The sequence below is a fragment of the Mastomys coucha genome, unplaced genomic scaffold, assembly GCF_008632895.1.
Source record: "Mastomys coucha isolate ucsf_1 unplaced genomic scaffold, UCSF_Mcou_1 pScaffold20, whole genome shotgun sequence".
Lineage (NCBI taxonomy): Eukaryota > Metazoa > Chordata > Mammalia > Rodentia > Muridae > Mastomys > Mastomys coucha.
Genome location: NW_022196903.1, coordinates 94,474,994 through 94,488,448, shown reverse-complemented (window position 1 = coordinate 94,488,448; position 13,455 = coordinate 94,474,994). Strand labels below are relative to the sequence as shown.

The window sequence follows — 13,455 nt, the reverse complement described above, 5'->3', positions numbered from 1 at the left end:
CTCTCTCTCTCTCTCTCTCTCTCTCACACACACACACACACACACACACACACACACACACACACGCGATTAAAAAGGGACCTGTGAAGAGAATCAAGACTCAAGCTACATAACATGATAAATATTGCTCAAGACCTTGAAATCTTGACTGTCATCTAAGGCCACCATCTAATTCCAAGAGAGCCACAGATAGATTCTGCTACATGACATCATCCCTGTTTATTGAGACCTTTGTTCAGGCATGAACCCTCGGACGAGAGACTGCTCTCCTAGATCAAAGGGAACTGCAGGAAACCGGTGATGAGCAAGGATGTATTTCCTCTCACTGGGGTGGCTGGGGAGCTGGCCAAGTGCAGCCAGCTTCTCTATTGTCTCCGCCTCCCTGCAAATCCCAGGAGGGTGGAGACTCCATCCTCCACTGCACAGCAAATGCTTGGCCGTCCTATGTGCCTGAAACATTTGCCCAACAACTGTGGGGTGTATTGACAGAGACATACCACGGGACTAGGAGGCTGCTGAAGTCTTTCTCAGAAACCACAGTTTAAGGGCCCGGCTAGATGATTCAGTGGGCAAGGAACTTACTACTAAACCTGACAGCTTGAGTTCAATCTCAGAACCGACATGGTAGAAGAAAAGAACCAGCTCCTGCAAGTTGTCATCTGAACACGTAGGAACCATGTCACAAGCTCGCATACATACACTCGCAAAATAAATACACGTAGCATTTTTTTTTTCCTGGAAGAAACCATATTTTAAGAGAAAACAAGACTATCTCAGAAGAGAAAGAATATGTTCAGGAGGCGGTCTGAGTCTGAGCAGTCAGTAAGGTGGGAGAGTGCCAGGGAACAAGGAGCTCATCTTGCAAGTGACAGTCATGATTGCAGTCTTGCAGATGAACTCGACCCGATCATCACAGGATCATCCCCTCAGAGCTGGACAAGATCTCAGGAACCTTGGGACAAATCTGCTCATTTTTTGTAAATGAAGGAAAGGAGAGGAAAATGGCTTGGGGCCAGAACCTTCTTCTGTGCTGTTCTCCTTTTCCCTTCTTAGTAGTCCTGTGTGCACATGCATGTGGTTGTGTGTTATTCCTGTGTGCACATGCATGTGTTTGTGTGTAAGAGTGCACCACTTGCTCTACAGCCAGATTGCACGCTTGCCGAAGGTCAACCCTAGGGGCCTGTCCTTAGACAGGTGTATATGCCAGGCTAGCTAGCCCTTAAGATTCTGGGGGTGAGTCCTTTCTAAGCCTCCCACCTCAACATAGGAAGGCTGGGGATATAGATGTTACTGCATCCAGCTGTACAAGACCGAGTTCTGGGGATCCAAGCTCAGGTGCTCACACCTGCACGCCAACCACTTGACTGACGGAGCCATCCCTTTGACCCCATTCATACTGCAGATTCCCAGTTAAATTCAACTTCTTTTTCTACATATAGGCTTGAAGACTTTTCTGAAGCAAAATGGAACTCTCCTAAAGTCTGAAATCTAGTCCCAAGTAAAACTCTTATTTTAAAATTTAAATTTAGCTTCTTCCCCCCCCCCAAAAAAATCTCTTTGTAAACTTCTCTTATCACTTACTGAAGATTAGGCAGCTCATCGTGTTCCCTTTTTTATAAGGCTGCCAGGAAGCTCAGAACTAAATTTAGCACTTAGTCTTTCAGTAATAGTGGTCTCAATTTTACCAAACAGTGCTTACTATTCCACCCATGGCTTTCTTATACAACTATCTTAATGATTTTATTGAATATGTATTTTTTTACTATAGTCACCTCGAATTCTTTTTGGAAGCCAGCCAGGTATAAATAATCACTAAACCAAAACAGAAGGAGAACTAACTGTATTTCTCCTGGGCTCTACAGCGATGGCTACTTCCAAGATGATTTCCATTTTGAGATTGCACTCATGATTGGAGAGCCCAGCCCTTACCCCTCAGCTTCATGTTTATATAGAAGGAAGCCACCCCGGGACAAGATTGCATACAAATGGCTAGTTCTAAAATTGTAGGGTCTGCCTGCTAACCAGGCAAGCCCATGGAAAATTTGCTGAAAATGAAAACAAGATGTGGAAGAAGGCTTCGTTCTCCACATTGACGTGGCAGAACTTCGTTCACTTTAGAGCAGGAGGCCAGCCTGGGCTCTGTGTGGTCAGCAGGTGGCCGCTGGGTCCCATCCACCCTCAAGCTTTCTGCCAATTACAGCCACAAATCTGACCTTCATCATGCAGGAGAATTGAGATCAGGCAGCCTCCCATATCCTCTGGATTCTGGCCACGTAAAAAGATTAAGCCACGAGGCTTTCTCTTCCTCCCTACATGAAATTCCTTCTCAACCACAAAAATTTCACCCAGGCAGAATCTGAAAAGCAATAAAGGAGTCCGTGGGGATCTGCTCCCTCCCGCTCCCTTTTCATTTAAAACCTTGAGTTACCCTTGCTATGGAGGTAGCAAAAATACCCCCCCGCCAAAAAAAAAAAAAAGAAAGAAAGAAAGAAAGAAAGAAAGAAAGAAGAAAAACAAACAAACCAGAAAATGTCAGCTATTTATGTATTTGAGTCTGAGAGGCCCACAGGCAGGTTTTGTTTTTTTCACTCTCTCCAGAGTTTGTGAAGCAGTTCTTTATTCCTGTGGCATTGGACATCATTCCCATGATCATCTAAGAGATATGTTCAAAAGAAAAATGGCTTCCAGGATCTTGTTGCCTGTGGCGATATACCTTCTCTATAGCACCCATTGGGATTCTATTCATGATCTCCTACAAGTCAGAGCCAATTTGTTCAGATCGAGACAAGAGGATGCTGCCCCAATGTTCCCAGCACCTTGAAGAATGAGACACAGTCAAGAATCCATAATGCTTCTTTAGAAAAAAAAAAAAAAAAACCTCCATGCGGTGATGAATTGCCGGCAAGACTGTTGCCTGACAGCAGCCTAGAAGGCTGCCTGGGTGCCTTTGGCCTCGTCTGGCTCTTACCTGTGAGCCCTGCACAAACGGTTCTTCTGAGCCACAGTCTGTATACCATACCCAACACTAAAGGTGCACAGTGGAGCAGCTCTAGACGGTGCCAATGAGTCCTCAAAGCAAAGCTGAGGGGTGAGGAGATGGCTCCGTTGATAAAGAGCAGGCAGGCCCAACGAGGAAGACCTGAGTTCAGTTCCCCAAGCAAGCCCTGTGATTGTAGCTCTGGGGAGGTGGAGACCGGAGGATTTGCTGGCAGCCTGGGCATTGCTGGTAGCCAAATCTGCAAGCTCTGTGTTCAGTGAGAGACCATGTCTCAAAATAAATAAATAAATAAATAAATAAGGTGGAGAGAACTGAGGAAGACACTGGATCTCAACTTCTGGTGTTCACATGTTCAAACACCTAAGCACACACAGAGTGCAAAGGAGGGAGGAGACTGCAGAGATTGATTATTGACTCTGCTCCCATGTTTTAAGATTCTGTAGAACCTGAGAAGCTACATTTGAATCGGAAACTATATGGACCACTATCAAAGAGTGACTGTGTGGGTGGATTGTAGTGTGTGTGTGTGTGTGTGTGTGTGATTATTAATATCTATTTTTACATGGTGCTGTTGACATTGTTTGTGTTAAATGATGCCAGCTCTTATTATCTTAAGCATCATAACAAGCTTGTATCTTTACTCTGAAATAATCTACTGTAAATAAGAACCCCAACAAGGGGCTGGCGAGATGGCTCAGCAGGTAAGAGCACCGACTGCTCTTCCGAAGGTCCTGAGTTCAAATCCCAGCAACCACATAGTGGCTCACAACCACCCATTATGATATCTGATGCCCTCTTCTGGTGCATCTGAAGACAGCTACAGTGTACTTATTTATAATAATGAATAAATCTTTGGGCCTGAGCGAGCAGGGCCAACTGGAGCAAAGGAGCAGGCGGGTGGGGGTTGACCAGGAGTGAGCAGAGGTCCTAAAAGTCAATTCCCAACAACCAGATGAAGGCTCACAACTATCGGTACAGCTACAGTGTGTACTCATATACATAAAATAAATAAATCTTTTAAAAAATTAGTACAAACAAGTAAACAAAAAGGATAAAGAGCCACTATTTAAAAAGAAAAAAAAAACAGAATGCCAACAAACTGGAGGGGGAAAAAACCCTTCTACTAATTATACAACAGAAATAACCTGATTTTCAAAAGTACATACTCAGAACTTGTCAAGAGTTGTAATAACTTTAAGGTCTTAAGTTGGAGGAGGCAAGATGCCTCAGTGGGTAAGGTGCCTACTGCCAAGCCAGAGGGCCTGATCCCCATTCCCAGGTACATACCAGACAGAAGGAGAAAACCCGACTTCTGACCTCCACACATGCCTCCCTCAACATACACACACAAAATAAAAAATAATAATTTAAAAAAAAAGATTTAGATTTCTGGAGTATTTTCTCTCCAGACATATCCATCTCTGCATTTATTGCAAGGGGAGAGAGAAAAGCTGACCCAGCTAATTCTTAAGGTTTCATGTTTCTCTTAACTACAATTTAAAAAAAAAAAAAAAAAAGCGTCCAGACTTCGTCATTATGGTCAAAAAGAATTCAGCTTGTTTCAAGTAATTTGGGTAGCCCAGCAAATGCGGTCGTTGCAAAGCAGTTAGAAGGAACAGAGGAAAGAGAGTCCAGGGAATTGTTCAAAACTCCTCCAGAACAAAAGAGAATCCTTAACCTGAGGACATCTGGTAACAACACGACCCAAGATAAAACGCTGCGATGATGAAAGGTAGCCGCGTGGACTGCCTCGTGTGGGGAGAGGGCAGGGTAGAAGGTTAAGAAGCTTTCCCAGCGGGAGCCTTTGGCGGCCCTGCAGCTCCAACAGACAGAAACTAGGAAACCCAAAGTGTGCCTCTCTCGTGCCACGCACCACTCCTTCCAAGAAGCAAACTTCTTTCTAATCAACTAGAGCCAGACGCTCGCGGGCAGCACCCGGGTACCCGAGCTTGCACCGAACGCAAGCCAGTCCTAGCTCAACATCTAACTTCTCCAACTCCATCAAGATCTAGGTTTTCACCCTGAATTCTCCCGTGAAACAAGAGAATGAGCTCAAGTTGCCTGGCGAAGGCTTTTGAAAAAAAAAAAAATTAAACAAAGAGCACATGTTTGCAAGAACACAACCAGACGTTTCGCCCTGACACTTGCGACCCCTAATCTACAAGCCATTGTCCCTGACACTTCTTCCAGAAGGTGCATGGGTGTCACCAGGGTGGTCTGCGTGTTTGGTAGGGTGGGAAGGTGTAGAAAGTGGGTAAAACTTGGAATCCGCCTCTCCATCCATCCAGCCCCAAGTCGCCCTTGAACTTGGCACCAACGCTGGAAGCGAGACTCAGGTCTTCAGATGGGAGGGATCCCAGGCTGCCACGACTCACCTCGCCAACTTCTCGCGGCTGGCGGCGCGCGGGCGGCCCGCTCGGGGGCGCAGACGTGGGGGCCGGCGCCTGGGGGAGCGCGGGCCAGCGGCTCCGGGGAAGGCACGGGGCTCCGGAGGGAGAGTAGGGACCGGCGCGTGGCGGCGCTGAGGGGCAGCCTCGGGGCGCGCGGGGAATCCAGGGGGCTCCGGGTCCCGGCGGGCACGCAAGGACAGCAGCGCCAGCAGCAACACGGCCAGCGCGAGCAGGAGCAGCGCTGCCACCTTGTTGCGAAGCTTCATGGTACCGCACGGCGGCCCCGGGGCGGCGCGGACCCTCTGCGCATCGCTGCCCGCGGCGGCGCAGCGTCCAGGCCGGCTCGCCCGGGACTGGGGTCGAAGCTGGCGGCGGCGGAGGTGGACTGGGAAGAGGAGGAGGGGGAGGAGAAGAGAAGCAGGGGGAGGATTGGGAGGAGGCGCGAGCTGACTCGGGTGGAGCAGCCCTCCTTACCGTACTGTGTGGAGTAGCGGCCCTGCAGCCCACCACCGGCACCCAGGAGCCCAGAGCTCAGGTAGAGCAGGCTCACCACATCTTTGATTCCTCCACTCGAGTACTCACACCCGCCCACACACTCAGATTCACTCTCCAGTCCACCCAGTTATCCTCAGACTGTCTCTCCGACTCAAAGCATGCCTTCATTCACTGAAGACTCACTCTCCCACGCACTCACTTGCTGTCCCACCGACTAGCCCATTGTGCCTACTCACCCATCCCATCCACCAGTTCACTCAGTTCCGTGCTGCGTTTGTTTATTCCACGTGCGTTCCCATTATTGGTTTCATCCATCTATCCCACAGGCTGGCGCACCAGCCCAGTCCCTCTTGACCCAGGGCAGACATTTTGGTACCAATGAAGATACAGTCCCTCTAGATTTATGTACTCTATCGCTATTGTAGAAAGGATTGCAAGGCTTAAATCTGAAATCTGACACTCGTTGGTTTGATGAAGCTGAAACACAGACCTTTTCCAAGCTTGCAAAATGGGAATGCCAAAGTTACTACAGCAGGCACTATGAACATTAAGTTAAATAATCCTCTCAAAAAGAACTGTACAATGTGGGGCTCAATGTGGGGACCCAGTGGACATTGTGGTAATGAATACAACAAAATCGTTTATTATACGTATACCCAAGCACAGTTTGTTTTCCTTCTGGCATAGAGTTGAGATAGAGTAATAATTTCACAATCCAATGTTAAGAATGGAATCTTCAGAGATGCTATCCCTGGTAAGAACAAGATCCAGGTCAGAACTGCCCTGCTGTTTTCCTACAGCATCTCAGTCAGGATCTGAAACAGTAGGACATTCTTTTCTACTCTGCAATGAACCCACAGAAGTTCTATTAACTCTCTCTGTGGCACATCGGTTGAACAAAACACCACCATGACCATTTTGTTCCTGGGCTTCTGGAAGGCTGCATGTTGCCTTGTAACTCATCTAAAATTTAATTACATTATAAATCATTCCGTTAGCATCTGATTATAAATCATCTGGGGACCTATTGTACTTAAAGTTCTAGCAGTAAGGTTATCTAATAAACGGGACACTCTTACCAAGCAAGCATCTAAGAGATAGCAGGAGTGTCGTTGGAAATCTAAGTGGCAAACATGGGAAGAAAGGAAGTATTTCAGACAGTGCAGTGGTCCTCTGTGGGCTCTCCAGGAGCCTAGGTGCCGTAGATTCCACTGCGAAGTGCCCAGGCTTTGGGGAGGATGCTCTGGGTGGTCAGAGTAATCAGCAGGTTTCCTGGCATGTCACAGACACTGCAATGACGATCAGAACACTTGGCAGAGTAAAACATGGCCCTGAGCCAAGGGCCAACATAGATACTCCAGCTAAGACCTGGCATTTGGGCCTTTAGATTCAGGGATGCCGTTATTTTGGAAGATGGCCCAGTGAACAAAGGTCCCCTGAGTCTGCCTCCGTACCTTCCAGCTTCTATAAGGAGAATGTATGCAGCAAAGACCTCATAGGGCAAGTTGGATCAAAGTAATGTATCCGTGTTGTCAGGGTTAGGGTTTTAAACAGGAAAGGAGAGCTTGGAACAGACTCCATCAAATCTAGGATGCGGTTTGGCAGACCTTTTCTGATGGATATGTTTATGTGCGTGTGTGCATGTGTGGGGGGGTACATACATGTTTGCAGGTACACGTGTGTGTAGGTACACATGTGTGAGTGTGTCTGTGGATACCAGAAGGCACCTGGGATATGGTTCTTTAGGCATTCCCCACCTCTGTTTGGGGAGGCAGGATCTCTCATAGGCCTCACTCCCTAGGCTAAGGTGGCTAGGCAGCAAGCTTCAGGGACTGATCTCCCTGTCTCCATCCCCAGGGCTGAGATTAAAAGAGTAGACAAACACTCTCACAGGAAGGGGAAAGCCCTCAACTGTTTTTTTTAATGTGGACCCCAGCCCTCTGAAACAGCATGACCAAGACAACTTATAAAAGAAGACATTTAATTGGGCTTATAGTTTCAGAGGATTGGAGTCCATGATGGTAGAGCAAATGGTTATTGGTTCCTCTTGGCCTCCCAAATCCATTTCTCCCTCTGGAATACTGACATCTCTAGCGACCAGTTGCTCCTGCCAGAAACTAGACACCTTCTCTTTCCCTTACTTTCTTGTCTCTAGTCTCATAAGGAGTGCCTCCAAAATATAGTGAGGTAAAGCAATGTGTATCTGGGTGCTTGCTTCTTTTTCTTTCCTTTCCTTTCTTTCTTTCTTTTTTTTTTTTTCCCGAGACAGGGTTTCTCTGTATAGCCCTGGCTGTCCTGGAACTCACTCTGTAGACCAGGCTGGCCTCGAACTCAGAAATCCACCTGCCTCTGCTTCCCAAGTGCTGGGATTAAAGGCGTGTACCACCACTGCCTGGCTTTGTTTGTTTTTCATACAAAGACTTACCATGTTACTCAAGCTGGCTTGGAACTTGCCATGTAGACCAGGCTGTCCTCAAATTTACAGAGATCCTCCCACTTTGGCCTCCTGAGTACTGGGACTAAAGGCATGGGCCATTATGTCTGGCTCCAATGCCTATCATAGTTTCTGCTTGTTGGGAATGAAATTGTTTGGTTAAGGGGTTGTGATGGTTTGTATATGCTCAGCCCAGGGAGTGACACTATTAGAAGGTGTGGCCCTGTTGGAATAGGTGTGTCACTGTGGGTGTGGGCTTTAAGACCCTCATCCTAACTACCTGGAAGTCAGTCTTCCACTAGCAGCCTTCAGATGAAGATGTAGAACTCTCAACTCTGCCTGCACCCTGCCTGCCTGGATGCTGCCATGTTTCTGCTTTGATGATAATGGACTGAACCTCTGAGCCTGTAAGCCAGCCCCAATTAAATGTTGTCCTTTATAAGACTTGCCTTGGTCATGGTATCTGTTCACAGAAGTAAAACCCTAAATAAAACAGGTGTGTTGTTCAATGAGAAGACTCAGCTGGGGAACTATCATTTGTACAGTGGATGGAAGGATCCAGTTTCTTTTGGTTCATTGGACTGAGGACCACTGTTCTTGACTGTCTGGGGACCAAAGATCTCCCTCGGGACCTTCGCCAGGGGCTTCACCATGAGGCTTCCCTTTTCTGATCAGACAGGGTCACAATCCAGGTAGACCCTCCCAGCAAGATGAAAACTGCAGGCTTTTTCATGCAGATCTCAGATTCTGCTCATCCCATTGCTTTGCCACCTCTCTATTGGTTCAATCTAGTCAACAGCCATAAGGAGGGAATTACACAGGGTGAGAGGAGGAGAGACCTGGACCCTAGTAAAGAGGTTCCTATTTCCACACACACCCTCCAGTCAGCAAAACAATTACTTCTGTTGGTTCCCCCTCCCAAACCTAACAAGTAGCTGTGTAGAACCCTCCACAGAAACTGGTACCAGATAAGAAAACCCTACCCTTATCCAACAAACTATTGGCAGCTCTTTAGGACAATTTTGAAAATGAAAACCCCCAACGGGGACAGTTTTAGTGATTCCACAGTTTTGTGAAGTTCCCTCTGGGAGCTTCTTCCAGCTTTTCAAAACTAGTACTGGATAAAAATTTCCTTCCACATCTGGCAGGGGACAGGAAATTAAACCATTTTGAACTCTATCAGGCTGTAGGAAGGCCTCTTCCCTTCAAGAAAAACTTTCTCAAAGCCTAGATTTGTTGGGGTGTAACAGATCCCTACCAACATCAGAAGAAGGGAGATACCCAACTTCAGCCCCTTTCGGTTAGCTTGTCCTACTCAAGATTGAGTGGGGCACTGGGGAGCACTCGTGATGCTCACTGCTGAGCACCACAGACAGCAGACTTGGCAAGACTGACTCCCGATCTCAGGGCTGCAGAAGGCTCCGTTCCCTCCCGCTTTGCCACACATCCCTAGAGCCACTGACCTCTGTTCTTTATACAGCACAGAACTCTTGACAATCAGCAACAAGGAAGCTATTATGAGGTCCATGAAAAGGTAGATGATACAGACTGAAGAGAGAGTGCCTGTACCAGATGAATTTCAGATTCACCACAGATGTGACACCACTGACAGGATTACAGTTAGGGACTTCATACACGTGTCCTTAATACCCTAAAGGCTCTAATGGGAAGAGCGAGACAACACGTAAGAACAGATGTGTGACAAAAAGAAAAAAGGTGGGAATTCAAAGAACCAAGAAGAGGTGCTGGTGATTAAAAACAAATAATAATAATAATAATAATAATAATAATAATAATAGGGCCTGCAGAGATGGCTCAGCAGTTAAGAACACTGACTGTTTTCCAGAGGTCATGAGTTCAATTCCCAGCAACTACATAGTGTCCAACAACCATCTGTAGTGGAATCTGATGCCCTCTTCTGGTGTGTCTGAAAGATAGCAGCAGTGTACACACATATATAAAATAAATTAATAATAATAATAATAATAATAATAATAATGCCACTGAACATAAAAGATTCCCTTTTCCAGACAGGGTCTCATATGTCTAGGAGGTCCTTGAGCTTACTCTGTAGCCAAGGATGAACCCTCCTGCTTCCAGCTCCTGAGTGCTGGGATTACAGACATGTGCAAGATCAAGGCAGCCAACATCTTAGCAGAGATGGTGGTGTGTGGCTGGTGAAGCTACATCTCTGTCTAAGGAGCTGCTGGTTGTTGGCGGCCACTGGGAGAGGAGGAGTCACTTGTTCAGAGTCTTGGGCCTTACGAGGCCACTCATGCTCCAGCAGATGGTCCCATACCACACACACATGAGCAGTACTAAGGAGACTCAATGGATGTTAACTAAAGAGAGAGAGGGGGGTTGAGAGGGAAAAAGAGAGAAGGGAGAAACCAGAGGGAAAGGAATAGGAGTGCATTGGGACTAAAAACAATATTTTCATGTATGAATATTAAATGAAGTATTTAATTGAAATGTTAGTGAAATGTGCAATATCCCTACAAAATCCATGTACATTAAGAGAATGAAGTAATGCTCTTAAGTCTATAAGTTACAGATTTGATGAAATGGACAAGGTTTAAAAAGATATCACTCATCAGAGCTTCTGCAAGAACAAATAGAATATCTATGTAGTATATCTATTTAAAAAGTGGAACCATATTGTAGTTTCTCAAAGTGGCAGTGGTTACAAAGTGGCCATGGGTGTCCGAGCGCCCTGAAACTGAATCAACATTGTACATAGCCCCACATATTTTTAAAATGAAAAGGCACTCTCGAGTCTTCCTCATTCAGTGCACTTTGCTGTTGGGGTGACAAGGCAAATTTGAAGATGTTTCTGGCATTTTGCTCTTAACTCGTAAGGTAGTGTTAAATATATGGTTATTGGCTAGAAATCCTGAGATGTCAACTGTACATATCTATAGTTTGTAAAGAGAACAAAACAACCTAGACAGATTCTTGATGCTCCTTGCTTGGTGTGGAGGCTGTGAGGGGAAGATATGCCTTTTGGAGGGGGCCGTAGCTCAGGGCGTGCACTGTGAGGCTGGACCTGTTGATGCTCTGGTGGGCATCCCTTTAGCTTCAGGTTGTCTTGTTTGTGTATATAGTGGCATAGCATTCGGAAGACACTGATACCAGCAGATGCTGAGCCTGTGGAGCAGCACATCCCCCAACATGTGCTTTGAAAGACATCTTTACAATTACTTCCAAAGACAAATCAAGCCTTATGACACAATTCAAAGCAACATTTGTGGTGGTATGAGTAAGAAAGGCCCCATAGGCTCGTATTTAAAGGTTTGGTTCCCAGTGGGTGGACAGTTTAGGAAGGACTAGGAGATGTGGCAAGCCCGGGCCTAGTCTTACCCTCGCTCTGCTTCCGACTTCCATATCTGCTATGTGAGCTCTCAGCTACTGCTCCAGCCCCATGCCCGCCTGCCATGCCCCTGCCATGACAACCATCGACTAATCCTCTGAAACTGTAAGCAGGCTTCCAATTAAATGCCTCCCTTCAAAAGTTGCCTTGGTCATGGAGTCTCTTCACAACAATAGAAGAGTAATTAAGAAAACACCCCTAATACTTACCTAAATTCATAACAAAAATGTACATGTGGACACTTACAGAGACTTTATCCATTTCCCCTCCATGCTGGAAGTAATCAATACTTTCTTCAGTAGGCGGATTAATGAATAAATAATAAAATATAAAGACAATGTGGTATTATTGACAAAGAAGGAATAAATGATGAATCAACAAATAAAACCTGTTTGGGAGCCTTGCATTCATACTAAGGCTAAAAAACTTCTGCAAAGGTTTTATCTTGTATGACATACCACTGAAAAGGTAAATCCATGTGGACAGAGTAAGGACAGAGTGCTGTAAGCTATCCACTGAGGAGTCTTAGGGGACTGGAATCGGCTGCATGTTGCTAGTAATAAAGCGGACTGGAGCCACGGTGGCAAAGTAAGTACATGTCACCATGCTGATGTCCAAGCTTATAGAATGTACAGTAGACAGTGATGGAAAGCTTGGAATGTGTGTGATGATGACATGCAAAGGAGCAATGAGATGCTCCTGTTATCCAAGCACTAGAGAGGTGGAGACAAGCTGATGCCTGTGCTCACTCTCCAGCCAGGCTAGTCTATTCTGTGAGGCCCAGAACAACAGAAACCCTGTCTCCTAAAACAAGGTGGATAACTCCTAACGAATGAAACCCCAGGTTTAACTGTACCTGCACATGCATATACATACATACCCATTGGAACACACACACACACATGCACGCACATGCACGCAGGCACTGTGCACGCATGCGCGTATTCACACACAGAGATTGTAAGGCGGTACATCTGAGCACAGCTTGGAGCCCTGGATTTCTAAAGTTTTCTTAGAAAACTTTTGCCACTGGCTCAACAATTTCAGTTGGAAATTAAAATTTAATAGACATTTCAAAGTTATCTTTATGTTTTGAGAAGGCATCTTGGTATGTAACCGAGGCTGGCTTTGAACTTACAAGCCTCTTTTTTCCTTCTTTCTTGAGTACTGGGATTGTAAGCCTAAGCCATTGTGCCTGTCAATCTTTTCATTTTATAAGGCAGATGTCTCAGGCATCTCACTGTAATGATGGCAGATCTTTCAGTTGTTCCCACACAAATACCATCCATTTCATCTTTCCCACATCGGTTTGAGATATTACCGTGTGGTGTCATAGGACTCCTGTGTGTGTTTTAGAATATTTCCAGGGTTTCTATCCCATTCTGTTTACATGTCTCCTGTGTATGAATGAAATGTATTATTTTCCCAGCATCTGTAGTGTGTTTACACTCCCAGCATGGTGAGTCTGATAGCATTGAAAGCTTTCTATTTATTTTTCTCCATGTGAACTTAGAAATGGCTCATCTCATTGCAAATTTTCAGAGGGTGCATTAGCATTGAGGCTGCTTCAAAGATTAGCCTATGAAGAGTTAACGTTTTCATTGCGATGAGCTACCCAGGACAATGACGCATCTCTTGTTTGTTCAAATTGCGTTTGGTGTCTCTCAACTCCTTTCGATATGCATGACTGAGCTGGTGGGAATTACGAAAGTCACTGATGCCCCAAACCCAGGAAGCTAAAAATCCAGAGGCTTCTTCAGTGCTGAAG

At 45.9% G+C, this 13,455-nt stretch overlaps 1 protein-coding gene across 2 annotated transcripts in view; it reads right to left on the bottom strand.

Annotated features, from left to right (window-relative positions):
- Positions 1 to 5,758, bottom strand: part of Gxylt2 (glucoside xylosyltransferase 2) — a 112,804-nt gene extending 107,046 nt beyond the window's left edge. The window contains exon 1 of one of the 2 annotated variants that reach the window (XM_031382757.1): positions 5,374 to 5,758. In XM_031382757.1, the coding sequence (XP_031238617.1) occupies positions 5,374 to 5,654 (281 nt within the window). In that variant the 5' untranslated portion in view covers positions 5,655 to 5,758. The remainder of the gene's footprint in view (positions 1 to 5,373) is intronic. The other variant, XM_031382758.1, reaches the window with a different exon arrangement.
- Between the last annotated feature and the right edge of the window lie 7,697 nt (positions 5,759 to 13,455).